This window comes from Artibeus jamaicensis, unplaced genomic scaffold, assembly GCF_021234435.1.
Source record: "Artibeus jamaicensis isolate MK-2021 breed Jamaican fruit bat unplaced genomic scaffold, CSHL_Jam_final contig_777, whole genome shotgun sequence".
Classification (NCBI taxonomy): domain Eukaryota; kingdom Metazoa; phylum Chordata; class Mammalia; order Chiroptera; family Phyllostomidae; genus Artibeus; species Artibeus jamaicensis.
In genome coordinates, this window is record NW_026521966.1 from 2505425 (window position 1) to 2522307 (window position 16883).

Sequence of the window (16883 nt, forward strand, 5' to 3'; positions counted from 1 at the left end):
AAAATAATAAGACTTGTGACCCAGTAGAAAATATATAAGGGTAAGACCAGCTCACACTCAGAAAAACAAATGGCTTAATAAGTTTTACTTATAATTAAAGAAATGTAAATTAAACTATAAACCATTACTTTCTTGGCATGGTTTTGCAAATATATCAGTGATTTAAGTACTGTACTATAATGAGCTCATGGAGCACTCTTTGGCCAATTTCTGCTTTATATGAGTTCTTTGGAAGGAGAGATTCAATAAACTTTTTTTTTCTCTAGGGCCAAGTGCCAAGTGTATTTCTGTTAGATATATTTTTTTCAGTTTAGTGTTTTATGGAATGTGTTACAAAAGAGGTTTAGCCAAAAGACTACAGCCCGTGTCATCATCAGACTCCTCAGATTCTTCTTTCATTGCTTCCACTTTCTTCTCTTTGGCAGTGGTGGAAGGGACAGGGCCTCCTGCTGGGGCAGGTCCAGCCTGCAGATGAGGCTCCTGATGTTGACAATGGCTAGAGCCTTGGCGAACAAGCCTGGCCAGAAGGGTTGGACATTTACACTGGCTACTTTAATGAAGGTGTTGACCTTATCCTCCATCACTGTCACCTCATCATAATGCAGGATGAGGGCTGAGGAGATGCAGGCAGGTTCTGAGAGGAAGGTCATGGTGTGGCCAAGTGCTGGGCAAGCAGCAGGTGAGCACTGCCTGGCACAATGCTAGTTGCTAAGTGAAGTGAGGGCCTCACCCCAACTCTACATTAGCTTCCTTGGAAGGACCAAGCACCTTACTGGCAGCTGGGGAAAGAGGATAGATATTTTAAATGACCCCCCGTTTTTCCCTTTATGAGAGAGATGCCACATGATAAAATCTGGTTTTCCTTGCAGAAAGCCCTGGAGACCTAACTAGAAGCCCAGAGATGGATAAATTCAAGTCAATAGCCAAGTGCTATGCTCGTATAGAAACATCCTCCAACCCCGCAGACATTGACAAGATGACAAACGGAGAAACGTCATCCTACTGGCAATCAGATGGCAGTGCCCGCTCACACTGGATTCGGTGGGTGGTATGATACCAATTTTTGAGTGAAAGTCAAAGCAAATTACCCGCTTTCTTTCTCTTATCCCATCAATGTGTTAAAAAATTATTTTAAAAAATTTAGAGCCCTGGCTGGTGTAGCTCAGTGGATTGAGGGCGGGCCTGTGAACCAGAGGATCGTGGTGGTTCAATTCCCAGTCAGGGCACATACCTGGGTTGCAGGCCAGGTCCCCAGTAGGGGGCGCATGAGAGGCAACCACACATAGATGTTTCTCTCCCTCCCTTTCCCTCTGTTAATAAGTAAAATCTTTAAAAAAAAGAATCAAGTGAAAGGAATCATAAATTATCATGTATCTTGATTTATATAGTCATAAACATGGATAATTTCTTGGTACTTTAAGGGATAAAATAACATTTGACTAATATTTTATGATACTGATTTCAGGTCTTTTCACTAGTGTCTTAGGAAAATTAATATCACAAGGAGTGATATTACACTCAGGGGCAAGTACTTATAACATGTGATTTTACTTTTTAAGATCCTTACTGTACATTAAAAAAAAAAATCTGTATCAACTAAGTTGACTAGTTTAGAAGAGGAAGAGGGAACGGGGTGGTCAGGAATCCCGGAGTGGAATTGGTGACAGCAAACTGATGTTTCTTGAAGTTCTGAAGCTGCTGTTTAATTTTTCATCTATCCCTTCAGAGAACAGGTTAATTATAGGTGGTGGAAATAGAAATAATTGTCAGTCTTCTCATAGAGGAGATAACCTTTAGCCACGTAATTTACAGATGAGGAAATATACTTAGTTCTTTGGATGCAGTTTAGAATTTGCTTCTTACCAGGTAAAATAATTTTGCTAGAATGTTCATATTGTGCTTTTCTGTCTGTACTAATAGCTTAAAAGGATTATAAGGTTAATCTTAAACGGAAATGAATTTTAGAGAATTGGGAAAGTCACAAGGACTATGAAACTAACAGCCAGTGTTTGAAGTTAATTGGTTTTAGGAAAATCAGTCTTTGGGAAATGTTAAATATAAGATGTTGGAGATGAGACTCATGGAACCTGCAAGTTCTTGACATATATGAACATTTGTAGTTTCTGTTCTCCTTTTTTTCCAGTTTAAAAATGAAGCCAGATGTTGTGCTTAGGCACCTGTCCATTGCCGTTGCTGCCGCTGACCAGAGCTACATGCCGCAGCAGGTGACAGTAGCAGTGGGGAGGAATGCCTGCGATCTTCAGGAAGTCCGTGATGTGCACATTCCCAGCAATGTCACCGGCTATGTGACACTGCTGGAAAATGCTAACATCACTCAGCTCTGTGAGTCAACCAAGAAGTGTCTTGCCGTTCTAACTAAGGGCATTGGGTGGGAGGAAGGAAATAATTGTTTTAGCAGGAAGACTTCTAAAGTGGAGAAGCTGTTTTTCTTGGAGATTTGACTTGCTTCTCATGATGCACATGAAATTATTTTACCTGTTCAGTGTTTTTAAAAGTTATAGAAAAGCAGCAAAGTACTTTTAAGTTACAAATATGTTATTCTTGTTTTCTTACTGGAAAATTAGAAAAATATAAACAAAAATATTTGAAGTCCCACTACTCAGGGATATTGTCACTGTGAATTCGTTGGGGTGGATCGTTCCAGACCTTTTTTGTATTTGTATATTTATGTGTACTTACACCCACCTACACACATAAAAAGTAGGGTTATATATATATATTTACATCTATCTCTACATATCTTGTAACAAAAACAGTGATATTCTGTACATGCCCTTTTGTAATTTTTTAACATGTTGTCATATATATTCATGCACACCTTTCTTTAGTGTTATAAGATTATGCCTTAATTTTAACCAGCGCTTTTATTTTTGGACATTTAGGTTGTTTCCATTTTTATACTATTATAACCTTGCTTCACACATAGCATTTTGGAAATAATCACAATTCTGTGATTTCTTTCCAGGCTTATTTCATTCAGGGAACCGGAATGCTTCATGTTTTGTCTCATTTCTTCTAATGCTTTCCTGGGCCAAAAGAAGTGTTCTTTGCTCAAGGGAACTGAGGCCTAGGGAGGTAGAGTCTTTGTGTCTCTCCCCTAGGCAAAGAAGTAGTTACGCTTGTGCAGTAGGAGCTTCCCGCCTTGTACTGAGATGGTCTTTGCTCTTAGTTGTGTCCTTTTTCAAAGGCTCACATTCTTCTCTCCAACCCAAATAAGAAATTATGATAGCTCTTAAAAGTGAGCCTCACTTATGTCCTCTATTTGGACTTGATTATTAAAAAGAAATTCTTACAGTTGCTATGACCGAGCTACTGTTTTATAACTAAATCCAAATTTCAGAACTTTGTGAAAAATTCTATAAATATTTTTACTATGTATTTAATCAGTATTTTTCAAATGTTCTTTGTGTTAATTTTCAAGACTCTTAAATTCCTAAGAAGCTTGTGATGTAAAAATTTACATTATTATATTACATTACATGTATTACATAAATACATGTATTTATACATTATTCTTATGATTCCTTAGATTGGTCCATGATTTTTTGATAAGTTTATTGTGTACTAGCTCCACTGCACACATTATTTATTTCTGGTTTTAAGGTATATCTTCAGAATTTTCTTTTTGAAATCTGAATTACTGTTTTGCTTTTTTTTTTTTTTTTTTTTTTTTTTTTAGTTGGGAGCCTAGATTTGCTGAGCTGAAGAGTTTATCCAATACTGAATTTGTTGTTTGTGCTTGACAGATGTCCAGATTAACATAAAGCGTTGTCTTAGTGATGGATGCGATACGAGAATTCACGGCCTGAGGGCTGTTGGCTTTCAGAAAGTTAAAAAGTCTGGGGTCTCAGTCTCAGACGCTTCTGCAATATGGTACTGGTCTCTGCTGACATCTCTGGTGACGGCTTCCATGGAGACAAACCCTGCCTTTGTCCAGACAGTGCTGCGGAACACTCAGTAAGTCATACTCTCTGCCTTCCATGTACATCAAGGCGTACTGATTCTTCTCTGACCCTTCAGGGATATCACCGAGCAGCCCTTGACCTTTGATCCTGGAGACTTAGTCAGCCACTCAGTCCCAGATGCCCTATGGTTTCCTGTTTATGCCTTCAGCTCCATTCTTGTGAGGCAGTCACATACTCCATTCCTGTTTCTTATCCTTTGGGAAACAGCCACTCACATTTCTGTATTGGATAAAGCACTTTCAGATGGTGTGTATTATTTACTGACTCAGACTGTGAAATGTACCTGTAAAAATTTTCCCTATTTTATAGATGAGGATATTGCGACCTTCCCTGAGTACATGACTAGGCAGTGATAGATCAGTTGAATCTAGGTCTTTGGACTCCAGGGTCCAAAGAGGGCTTTTTTCACTAATGAGTGAAATCTTTCAAGGCCACTAAACTCATTTATTTTCAAATGTAGAGCACCCTTAAAAATTTTCTTTTAAAGAACTGTTAGAGCACAAAGACCCAGTAGTAACAAGCGAGGCAAACAGCCAACTTTAGTAACAGTGGGGTATTGGTGTCGTACGTGTAGAGAGAAACCTCAGGAAACGACTCAGCGCAGTGACTGCCGTGGGGAACGGCATGGTTTACGTTGTGGACCACATTCTGTTTGGTTGTGAGGGATTAATCAAGACAGGCTCCTAATGATTTATTTTTCCGTCTTGTAGATTATTAAATTTATTTTTGCCTGGGTTTGTCCTAATTTTACATTTTACGCTTCTAGAAAAGCACTACAGCATATGCCTCCACTGTCCCTCTCACCGGGGTCCATGGACGGCTCAACTTTCTTGTCTCCCAATGTTCTGGAAGAAGTAGACAGCTTCCTCATAAGGATAACTAGGTAAAGTCAAGGTCAATGAGATGGGGTTTGTGGGGGCTAGAGGGCATGTATACTTGTTAATTCTTTTTTAAAATGTGTATGTATGTATGTGTACATGTGTGTGTGTATATATATATATAAATCTTTTAAAGAGCCCCAGTAAATAAAACTGGTTCGCTTTTGGTTATTGAGGGGAAAGTGAAATAACAGTTTACCCATAAAACTTCATTATCTAGCAATATCACCTGACCTTACCAATTGGGGGTGAGGAGGGTGGAGTCCTCTGAGTCAGTTAGAACAGATGATCCAAAGTCCAAAATACAAAATTTCTCAGTTCATGTGTATCCCTAGCCCATGGCCTTCCTCAGAACCTGCTTACCTCTCAGCACAGACCTGACAAGCCTGACTGTCTATAAAACTGGGAGGGGAGCACCTTGATATCAGGCTTGCTTAGTGCAGGGACGCTGAGCTCTGTCTCAGTAAGCCCCACGGGTGTTGCTGTACTAGAGTAAAACGCAGGCCCTGGGTACTTAGATAGTTTTAAAAGTTTCATTGTAATGTGCGTTAAAAAGGCAGAGAAGTGTGATATGAAGTAGACCTAAAACATGTTTTGTTTTGTTTTTTAAGATTTTATTTATTTATTTTTAGAGAGACAGGAAGGGAGGGAGAAGAGAGGGTGAGAGAGAGACACTGGTTGCCTCTCGTGCGCCTGACCAGTGGCTGAACCTACAACCCAGGCATATGCCCTGACCAGTAATTGAACCAGTGACTTTTCACTTTGTGGGAATGTCCACCCAACTGAGCCACACCGGTCAGGGCTAAGATATGTTTTCAGTGCTTGAAGGAATAAATCCTTAATTCTCTGGCCAACCACATTTTTTTTAAAGACTTATTTATTTATCTTTAGAGAGGAAGGGAAGGAAAGAAGGAGAGAAATATCAATGTATGGTTGCTTCTCGTGAGTCCCCTGCTGGGAACTGGCCCACAACCCAAGCATGTGCCCTGACTGGGAATCGAACCACGATCATGTGGTGCGCAGGCCTGCGCTCAATCCACTGAGCTACACTAGCCAGGCTACCCAGTTTTCTTAATAGCAGAGATTTATTGCAGCTGCTTATTTTTGGTTTGTAAAGTTTGACTTTTTTAAATTGATATTATTAGTGTTATTTAATATTTACAGATTAAGGTTACAGAAATGAGGATTTAATTACCTGATACTTTGGGTTGATTTAGTCTTTCCTTAGTTTATCTTAAGGATTTTGAAGAAGTGTTTCTGGTAAACATCAAAAGCACACAGCAGGCCTGTTTTACTTGGGGAGATCAATTTACGTGGGGTTTGAGCTACCTGGATTTTTTATGTTGTTAAGAAATGAAGTTTTACTTTTTGGTTATAGCTGCTGTTCTACTCCAGAGGTGGAGCTGACTCTTCTGGCTTTTGCACTAGCAAGAGGAAGTGTTGCTAAAGTGCTGAGCTCTCTGTGCACTGTGACAGACCACCTGGACACACACTATGATGCCTTGTCCCTCATCTCATCCATGGCATCAGTCAGGCAGAACCTACTCCTTAAATATGGTAAATGACCTAGGCATGATGGGGCAAGCCAGCAAACCATTGTCTGTGTGCGACTTTCTGGCATCTTCTTGTCTTTTTGGCTAGACTGTGGACTGGGTTGCTGGAGTTATACCATAATTCCTGGATGAATATATCCTCCTCCACTGGGGTTGGCAGGGAGCAGGGGATGGAAGTTGGTTCATTTATGGCAGCATCAAGGGAAGAGGACATGAGGGTCTACTAGGCTATACTTCTAGGATTTACTGGCTTAATCATTTTGGCTTGGTGGCCATTTGGTCACAGCCATCATTGAGGAAGTACAGAAGTGTCTCATTGTGTAGGCCAAGAGAATTGGGACGGCAGAGTACCTCTCATCTCGGGGAGGGAGGGAGCTAACTCTGATGCAGTGCAAAGGATCCTTGTCTTCAAATATATCCCTGTGATAGCTGGTTGGAGGACGTATATAGACGTACATACATGACTGCCACCGCTTTCCCCTCCTGGCTAGTCCATCTTAGCACTTTTCTATTTGCCCAGGATGGGGCCTCCTAATGCTTCTCAACACGGGAGCCCATACAGCTACTCCCATATGACTACAGTTGGCACGTGAGAAACAGCTTATTGGCCATTCAGCCTCTAGGGCTAAAGTTTCTATCCACAAAGTATAGTATTGGTCCCATCCTCTTCCACAGTAGAGGCAATGCTGTGATATTTCCACCATGATATTTGTACCTTTGCCTTAATATCAGTTCATTTATTTTATGTTCAAATTTTAAAGTCAAGTGATTGATGTCTTATAAATTAAGTTTCCTCCCTAAATTTGGAAAGGTCATTTTTTTTGAAGAGGTGGGGGGCCCCTTGCATGTATGGCTGGATGAGAGTGATATGTAGTGTCTGGAAAATACTCTCCAGAAAAGTTTTCAATTCAGATAAGCATTTATTTGGGCAGGGAGCACAGGATGAGGAGGATTACTTGGGGGCAGTGCTCGTTATTGGTAATGTTCTAGTTCTGGGTTGGATTAGACATTGGTGGGTATTCATTATATTATTAAAACAAAGGAAAAAGAAAAGTGTTCTGATCATTATAGAAAAAGATGATTTTTATAATTCTTACAATTTCATAATTTTCCTGGAGGTATATTAAAGAAACAAGACCCAAACCCCTAAAACATTATTTATATATGCAATTACAGATAAAATTAACTGTTGGCTCCAAAACAGTATTTTGGGAATGTTTCCCACCTCCATATGTCAAATCGATGGTATTAATCTCTTTCTCACATTGTACTTTGTTTCTGATTGGCAGTTATTCTAGCAACCTCTTTTTAAAATCACTTAGGGAGATAAGCTGTACTTTGTCTTTCAGAAAAGCATAAAAGATGGTGTCAGCTTAAAACAGAAGTAATATCACTTGTAAGTGTGTAACTTTTTAGTCAGCAATCTGGATGGTCACAGGCACACCATCCCCCCTGATGTGCACACTTGCTTTCATTTCTTTTGTAGCTCCAGCTTAACACACTCTCCCTCTTTTGTTTGATCAGGTAAGCCTCTCCAGTTGACTCTGCAGGCTTGTGATGTCAAAGGAAAAGAAGAGAAGTCGGGGCCTGAAAACCTCCTTGTTGAACCGTGGACAAGGGACGGTGAGTGGTCTGTCTGTCTAGTGCATGAAAAGGCCACAGCAGGCTCTCTAGACAGCTGTGTGAAAGCACACCCTGGTCCGACATGTCCAGCATATGCAGATGTCACTTCAGGTTTTCCCACTGTTGGCAGTGGTCCCTGAACCATTTGTGTGGTTTCTTTATTACTGGGTTGTAATCCGCTGGGTGTTGATCACCTGTAACAAAGATACTTGAGAGACTTCAGTCTTGAAAGCAAGGATTCTTCCTCTTGGAATATAAAAAGTTACCTTTTTAAACTTCAGATTGTCTTTCTATTTTATTATCTTTAAGTATTAAGAAACTCAGTGGATCAGTGCCCTCTAGAGCTGAAAACATAATTTAAGAAAAGGGTATTTTTCAATATGGCTAGTCTGGCATTTGAAGTGTGTGGAAGGGAAGCCTCACTCCTTCCCTGTTTTCAACATGATAATCACTGATATACTTCTCATCGTCAGTTGTTGTAGGTTGTTTTCCTCATCCAGGGGGGTGTTTGTGAGTCTTCCTCATCCATCTTGTTGGCCAGCCAGTTAGTCACCTATATATGTCCCCTTTCTATTCCCTGTTCTGCTTTGAATGTTGCCAATTCAGTAAAGGAGGTGGACTGTTCCAATAATTATCAAACACTGCAAGGAACTGGCCTTATTGCTGTGAACTTGGTTTCCCCTTGGCTCTCCTCACAGCTATACAGACTGCTTGTACTCTGCGGTCCCTCTTCTGTGTCTTCTTTCTCATATCCATTCTTAGAACCAGTGAAAATCTCTAAGAAAACATGCTTTTTCTTATTGCACCTCCTCTACTTGGTAGTCTTGTTAAGCAATAGACTCTTGCAGTAGACTGTCTTCTTGAAGTCCTTCCTGAGCGGCTCGGCCTCTGCTAATACATTTTCTTCATTGCGCCACCCATTTCCTGCCGTTCAGAAGGCTACCGCAGGCTGCTCAGTCACCTGCACCCAGAGTAGGGTCGGGAGGAGGCAGTGGCAGCTCTTTGCTCTTTTCCCTTTGCCAGGAAAGGCAAGACCACTCTGCCAGAGGCTCTCTGCACTTCCCCTTTACGCTCAGGAGGACCGGGATTTTTGTCTCTGGAGCACGTAAGGCAGAATCTTCCCAAAATCATGAAATTTTTTATACTGCCATCATCATCCACTAAAAATCCTCTCTTTCATTTTATTTTATCTTTTCTTTTTTTACTTTTATAGCCATTTCAAACCATGTCTTTGCCTATCTTTTTTTTAAGGATTTTTATTTTTTTTAGAGCAGTTTTAGGTGTACAACAAAATTGGAGGAAGATACAGATATTTCCTGTATACCATCTGCCCCACACGTGCAGAGTGTCCCCAGGCATCCATATGACTCTACCAGAATGGTACTTTGTTTTTGTTTTTGTTTTTTTACCAAGGGCGAACATCTTTTGACACATCATAATTAGCCAAAGTCCATAGGGTTCACTCTTAGTGTTGTATATTCTGTGGGTTTAAACAGATTTATAATTACATATATTTATAATGACATATACCCATTATTATAATATTATACAGAGTATTTTTTAATTTATTTATTTTTAAACAGAGGGGGAAGGGAAGGAGAGAGGGAGAGAAACATCAATGTATGGTTGCCTCTGTTGTGTCCCCTGCTGGGAACTGGCCTGCAACCCAGGCATGTGCCCTGACTGGGAATCGAACCGTGATCCTTTGGCTCATAGACCCTCGCTCAATCCACTGAGCTACACCAGCCAGGGCCAGAGTATTTTTATTGTCTTAAAAATCACTGTATGGATTTTTAACACTATTCTGTGTCTTAAAGGACTATGCGTGATCTGATTTGAATATTGTGTTATTCTCCCTATGTCTTGTCTGCCTCCTACCTCTCCTCCCATCTCCTCCGGGGATGCCTGCCTAGATTTTGTGGACTAGTAGTAGTTTGTGGAGTGTTTGTTTCTGTTGTGTGTGCGAGTTTGGGGGAGGAGACTGCATTTCTCCCGGCCACTCGCTCCACAGCCATAACTGTCTGTGTCTTGTGACTCAGAGTAGGTTTTGGTCTTCCTTGCTCTACTGCGGAAACAGCCTGAGGACAAAGGAGGGACAGGGGAAAGTCCTCACAGACAGAACTGTTGGGTTTGGGGGATGACTTATTTCTCCCCCTTCTGGGGGGAAGTTCTTTTCACTGGTAAGTTCTCCAACTGTGGGGAGTATCAGTCCCAGCCAAGTGCTGCTTGCTGCCCAGAGTGTCAGAACCGTTGTGGGCAGCCAGAGAGCTCACTCGCCTGTGGGCCAAGGCCACTGGTCTGGTGCTGCCAAGGAGTACAAGGTGCCGCCGACATAACTGAAGGGACAGCTGTATTAAATTCTTTAAATTTGTTTTTTTTTTCCCCTGGCATTCTAAGAGAATCATTTGGGCATGGGGGCATGTTATCGAAACAAATGTAGTTTTACAATATCATACTGAGACACACGAGCTGGTGTTTTACCAAGGTCAAAGGTTTTATTTACTTACTTCTTAAGCTTTATTTATTTATTTGTTTGTTTGTTTGTTTGTTTTGGCCTAAAAAGTGCTTAAGTGTGTGTTTGCTGGCAATGTTATTTAAAAAGAGTCTGATTCTTTTGACCTAAAGTTTATACTGTTTTTGGCTATTTTGAGACTAATTAAAAGTGCTAATTAGTTAATTTCTAGGCAGTATCTCAGCCTTTACAACAGATTTGATTAGATAGAATCATCCAGACTCCTGGGAAAGTGACAGTTTAATAATGGATGTAGTTTTTAGTATTACTGTTTAATAGAATTTGTGTGACTTTTGTGGCTATATGGTTTATTAAAATTGCAGAATTACTATCTGGTAGAATTAGATTATATAATTGCTTATTTCTATGAATTAGTAAATGTTCCTTTGGATTTAATTTTCTTGGTGTTGGTAACAAATTTTGCATATTATTTTGTGGACATTCAACTTTACAAGTTTTTCTTTATCGAATTCAGTGTAATGAAATAAGAAGCATGAAACTGGTTTTAGTCTTTTCATCTTGATAAAGTAGAATGGTTGAGAGCAATTCATGGTCCTAGGAAGAATGGTTGGTTAGTGCTGACTTTAGCAAATATGCGAGTTCTATCCTTTATGGAGGTTTGAAAGAGAAAAGCTGCCTTCGGTCTACCAGCAGACATTTTGTGAATTATTAAAGGATAATTAGCAACAAAAAAGGTAAACTGTGATCTCATACAAATATAAAGTGAACATGTCAGACTTCTTATTTATGTCATTAATTAGTGAGGGAATTAGTAAGACGTTACAAACAGTTCGAAGCAGAATTTATAAAATGCACACAGACCAATAAGAATGCTGACGGGAATCTACGTACACATCCAGAATTAGTTAGAATCACAGAGAGCAACCAGCCGCATTTCCATAGAACACAAGTTTTATTTGTGTGGACAAGACTCATTTGCGCCTCTGTCATTAGTCTACAGTTTACAGAGTTGTAAAATAGCCCAGAGACAACGAAAGGTGGCGATAACCCAAAGGGGGTTCTGCACGGAACACCCAGCAATCTTTTCATTTCAAAGTCTTTCACGATCTTTCCTAACAGAGTATTCTAAAAGCCATCTAATCCCTCTTTTGGCTGCTACGCCTGCTTGCCTTTGTCAGTCGGGTCCAACATCAGTCATGGTTTTAGGAATGGTGCCCAAAGATGATTGACTTTCCAGTCTTTTGTCTCTGAATTAAAGTCACAGTTTGGGTAAACTTTTTTGTTTCTGTATGGGTACTTCAGAGTAGCACTGCCTACACAGTTTGAGATGACTGTGCCCTGAGAAAGTTGTATCCAGCTGTGGTCTGTTCCCTAGGGGCTTGTCCGCAGGGTTGCATCTGCCCAGAAAAGTCTTTTTCTAATGTCTATGAATCTAGTTATTGCCTATCTCAAAGGATATGGTTTGTTTTGTTGATCGTAGTTCTTAGGATTAAAACAAATGAGTTAGTCATTCTAACTTAGTTTTTCCATTTTGCAGGTTTTCTCACAGAGACTGGAAAAACCAGAGCAAGTACTATTTTTTCTACAGCGACTGAATCTGCCTTCCAAGTTACACAGATCAGAATTATGGTAACTCTCATGCTATTTTCTTTAAGCAAGGATACTACTGTTTTGAAAAATAGGTTTACAGTTTAGAGGTGTGTGTCCTGGTTTTTCACTGAACACTTAATGATTTTTTCTGTGTCAGGCCTGTAGCAGAGGTCAGGGACACAGAGGTGAATAGATTGTTAAGTCTGTGAGTGGTATGAACATAGTGGTTGAGAAAGGTAAGGAATCATTTCTTGGGATGCAGCCTTCTAACTTTTCCTGGACGTAATAGATTTGATTTCTCCTGTTCTTTCATTTGGGGCATGTTTCTTTGTTGCCCCCCCCCCATTTTGTCTGCCTTTCTGTATTTGTATCTGCATATTAGGTAGATCTGCTATGTCTCCCAGTCTTGGCAGGGTGACCTATGTAGTAGGTGTCCTGTGAGGCTCATTTGGCACAGTCTCTCTGATCAGCTGAGCTAGGTGCTCCCTGAATGCCCTTGTGTGGGTTATGTGAGCCCTCCTGTTGTAGTTGAGTCTTGATTGCTCTTGGCCCATCCGTAGGTGGGGTTGACTCCAGGCTGGCTGGCTGTGAGGACTGACCCGACCACAGTGTACAAGCTGCTGTGCAAGGGTTGACACCATGAAGTGTAATTTATCCCAGCAGGGTCTGGTGTCTGCTGTGTAGGTCATGTTCTGCTGTAGTCTGAAGCCTGCCACTGGGTGTGTTTGTTCTGAGGCCTCTTGGGAGGTACTCAGGTACAGGTCAATGTCAGATGCTGTCTGTGACTCACCCTGAGCTACCTGTTAGGAGCTACAAAGAGATCTGTGTTTGCTGGCTGCCTCTGCTGGGCCTGAGTGTGTATGAGGGGGCCCAAGCCACATATGGAGGCCAGCTTCCACAAGTATTGAGCCTGGGGCAGGTCAGCAAAAGGCCCAAGGTACTCCAAGATTTGACTTCCACCTGTGACTACCTGTTGGGCTCAGCCATTAAAAGAGCCTCCAGTGTAAGCAAGTTCTGTAAGGCAGGTTCAAGTCTCCAGGTAGAGGCAAGTGAGGTTGAGCCAGCTGATACAGATTCAAACTTGGCACCAACACTGGATCCGCGGCCAGTCAGCAAAAGTCTCAGGGTGCCTCAAGGGCAGCTGCTACCTGTCTCGGGCAGTGGGCCTTTGTGGTAAGGCAGGGTCTCGGGGAGCCATCAGGGTGAGACCAGTAGAGTTTATCAGGATAAACAGATTAAGATTTGGCCCTCTGGAGGGAGGACTCTATACAGGAACAGTGGCACCAGGTCAGGGCATGTGAAGAAAAAAAATGGCCCTTGCCCTAGAGCCACACTACTCAGGCTTTCCCTGTGTGTGTCTGACACCCTCTGAAAGACTATGGTGGTCCCAGGCTGCCTGCAGCTAGCCAGTTCCTAAGCAGGGCAAGGAGTTTGGACCTCCTGAAGAGCCTTCCAAGAAAGACTGCAGTAGACCCAGGCTACAGAAAGCTAGCTGATTTCTTGGCAGGGCCAGGCCAGTGGATCTCCCCAGGTCCACATCCTGTGGAGGGAAGTGCTTGACCCAGGAAAGGTGTTGTCTGTGGATGGAATGGGAGAAGGACTCAGCACAGGGACAACTGTGGCTGCCACTCTAGCCCTCTTCCCAAGGCCACACAACTCAGTCTCTCCCTGAGCGACTCCAGTTTGCTCTGAGCTGTTGTCCTTTTACTGGAGCCCAGGGAGAATGCCTAGGAATGAGATTTTGTGCATTTGTCCTGTAAGAGGGTACCTGGGTGTCTAGGCAGACTCCTGTCTCCCCTGATGAACAGACTCCCTGCTGATTTTAATAGCCAGATATTATGTGGGCTCCTCCTCCCAGCTCTGGTGCTGTGGGCTAGAGAGCCCAGTGTGGAATTGAGACCCCTTGCTCCTCAGGAGGGATCTTTGCAGTTGAGATGTCCCTCTGGATTCTCAGCTACCACGTGTGGGTGTGGGGCCAGTCCTTTTTGACTCTGTGCCCTTCCTACCAATCGCAGTGTGGCTTCCTCTGTAAATGCTTAGTTATAAAGCTTCTGTTCAGCTGGTCTTCAATTGATTATTCAGGTTGATTATTCTAGAAGTTAGTTGTAATTCTGATTTGTTTCTGGAAGGAGGTCACTTCTACCTACTTTGCTGCCATCTTAGATCTCTCAGGACTTAATGTATTTCAAAGACCATTTCATTGGTTTGATTTTGCTTTAAGCTACTTGAATTTAACCATATCATTTGGAAACAAAACAGCCACCAAACTTTGTCCCTCTGCTGTACTTTATTTAGATCTCTGTTTCCAGGTTCGACGTGGAGGCATTGGTGCCCAGTGTGGGCTGGTGTTTGCCTATAACTCATCTTCTGATAACTTTCATGCGGAAGAACACTTCAGAAGGTTTGAAAAATATGACAAGTGGAAGATTCAGGAATTTAGGCAATTTGTAAAAAGCAGGTAAGGAACAGAATAAAAATCTTTATAGTTAATAAGATTGTATACATTCTCTTATTGGTAAAGTATGCCTTCTTGTCTTTATAGAAAAAGTGCTGCTGACCCACCCTCAGTGGCCATGAGCATTCATTGCTTCTAACAGTATATGTGAAGATGTGCATTTTAGTTTGTCCACAGATTCTTACTCGGTCCCTTCTGTGACCAGGCACGTGTGTTTTTAAGACGGCTGGGTAATGAATGATGTATGCCTGAACTGTGGGCAGCCTGAGGTCTTCAGTCTTACCTAGGCACTGGAAATTTACCCATATCCCAAACTCCCTCTTTCTACTCATGCTTTTATTGAAAACAGTTATTAAGCACTTACTATGTGCTAGGCCTGTTGCTAGGCACTGAAGATACTGTAATGAGCAAATTGGCACAGTCACTGCTCTGTGGAGCTTCCTGTTTAACTCAGAAGCAGAGGATAAAACTGGTAGTATCACAGTGTTACGAATACTATGTAGGAGAAGGTAGGGTGTTCTAGGAGCACGTGGCAGAGCACCTGACCTGATCAGGGAAGGCTTTCTGGGGGAAATGGTATTTATGGTAAAAACTAAAGGATCAGTTAGAGTTAATCAGCCACTTGAAAATGTGGAAGTGGAATGTCCTGAGCACACAGTAGATTTGAGAACTTGGAAGTAAAGTGTGGTACATTCAAAGACCAGTGGGTTCCATATTACTGAGGTATACTGTGAGGCGAAGAGTGGGGAGAGATGAAGCTGGAGAGCTAGGAAGAGGCTAGGTCATTAACGGTCATTTTGTCTCTCTGTCAGGGTTTGGATTTTTATCCTGGAAGCAGTGGGAGAGGTGGGGCCAGGGAGTGGGTGGAGTGTGGTACTGGAGAGTTCTAGGAAGAACTAAACCAGATGTGTGTTTTAGAAGCACTGCTGTGGATCATGCTGTGTGTAGCATGGATTGGAAGAGAGCAAGCATGGAGGCGGGGTGAAATGGAAGAGGCTGCCGCTGTCACCTAGGGGGCCAGAGGTGTGGGTGACCTCAACTAGAGCAGCCAGGGCAGCGATGGAGAGGTGTGGACTGGTTTTAGAGACCACTAGAAGGCAGAAGCAACAAGGCCTGTTACATTACTGACTGTAGAGTGGGAGAGGGGAGAAAGCTTAGGTTGATGAGTGCTGGGGTCCAGGCTTGGGAGGACGGGAACATTGGCAGTGTCTTTCTATGAGATTGAAAATACTTTGGAGAAGATGGTACTCTCAGTTTTGGCCCTGTTGAATTTGAGGTTCTAGGAGGCCTTTGAGATTTTCAGTAGCTAGTTGGATAAATAGGTTAGGAGCCTAGAAGAGACATTTGCATTGAAAGCATAGATATGAGAGACATTTAAATGATAATTTAAAACGAATTAGCCCTGGCTGGCATAGCTCAGTGGATTGAGCACGGGCCTGCGAACCACACGATCACGGTTCAATTCCCAGTCAGGGCACATGCCTGGGTTGCAGGCCGGTTCCCTGCAGGTCAGTTTCCAGCAGGGGATGCACGAAAGGCAACCACACATTGATGTTTCTCTCCTCCTCTCCTTCTCTTCCTCTCTCAAACATAAATAAATGAATGAATGAATGAATGAAAGCCATAAAAAAAAACCGAATTAGAAGAGATCATTCTAGAAGAGCATGTCGTCAGGAAAGAGAAGCAACCTTAGATCGACATGCTAAGAGGCCCAATATTTAAGGGGCAACCAAAAAGAAGACTGAGAAAAAGCAGCCAGAGCAGCAGCAGAAAGCTGGGAATGTGTCATCATGAAGCCAAGTTGAAAGAAGGAAGGCGTGGGCTGTGGTGCCGAATGCTACCCAGGGGTCAATAAGATAAAGTCTAGAAGTGGACCTGCCGAATTTTGCTGCATAGGTCATTGGGCCATGTTCCCCCCTGGTTACTTTTAGCAAGTTAAAATTCATGGAGCCAAACCCTAGACTTTCTGTTCTTGCTGCGATTTATCACAGGTACTAGGGTGCCGGGGTTAACAGAAGCCTTAAACTGTCATCCAGTACTGCACTACTAAGCTTCAATGTACAGATGAATCACCAAAGATTGTGTTAAAATGTGGATTTTGAATGAGTAGTTCTGGATGGAGCCTGAGACTTTCATTTCTAACAAGCTCCCAGGTGACTCAGCTGCTCCCCGTCCACAGAGCACACTTTGAATGGCAGGGATCTGGAAAAACGCCCTCTCTGTGCTCTATTTCCTCTGGAGGCATCCCTAACAAGTGGTCATTCAGCCTTTCTAGAAAACTCTTAATGACAGGGAAGTCACTGCACTTCGGTATCAACTCAGTGG

General features: G+C 42.2%; 1 protein-coding gene and 1 pseudogene across 3 annotated transcripts in view; one reads left to right on the forward strand and one right to left on the reverse strand.

Annotated features, from left to right (window-relative positions):
- ZZEF1 (zinc finger ZZ-type and EF-hand domain containing 1) overlaps nucleotides 1-16883 on the forward strand; it is a 111301-nt gene that overhangs the window by 18773 nt on the left and 75645 nt on the right. For all 3 annotated transcript variants that reach the window (XR_008392873.1, XM_053672581.1, XM_037133064.2), the window contains exons 4-11: nucleotides 870-1041; nucleotides 2144-2343; nucleotides 3768-3978; nucleotides 4753-4869; nucleotides 6243-6421; nucleotides 7942-8040; nucleotides 12051-12142; nucleotides 14413-14561. Coding sequence is in view for 2 of the 3 variants with exons in the window: in XM_053672581.1 (XP_053528556.1) it covers nucleotides 870-1041; nucleotides 2144-2343; nucleotides 3768-3978; nucleotides 4753-4869; nucleotides 6243-6421; nucleotides 7942-8040; nucleotides 12051-12142; nucleotides 14413-14561 (1219 nt within the window). In the remaining variant the exon portion in view is untranslated. The remainder of the gene's footprint in view (nucleotides 1-869; nucleotides 1042-2143; nucleotides 2344-3767; nucleotides 3979-4752; nucleotides 4870-6242; nucleotides 6422-7941; nucleotides 8041-12050; nucleotides 12143-14412; nucleotides 14562-16883) is intronic.
- Nucleotides 331-650, reverse strand: LOC128628478 (60S acidic ribosomal protein P1-like; annotated as a pseudogene).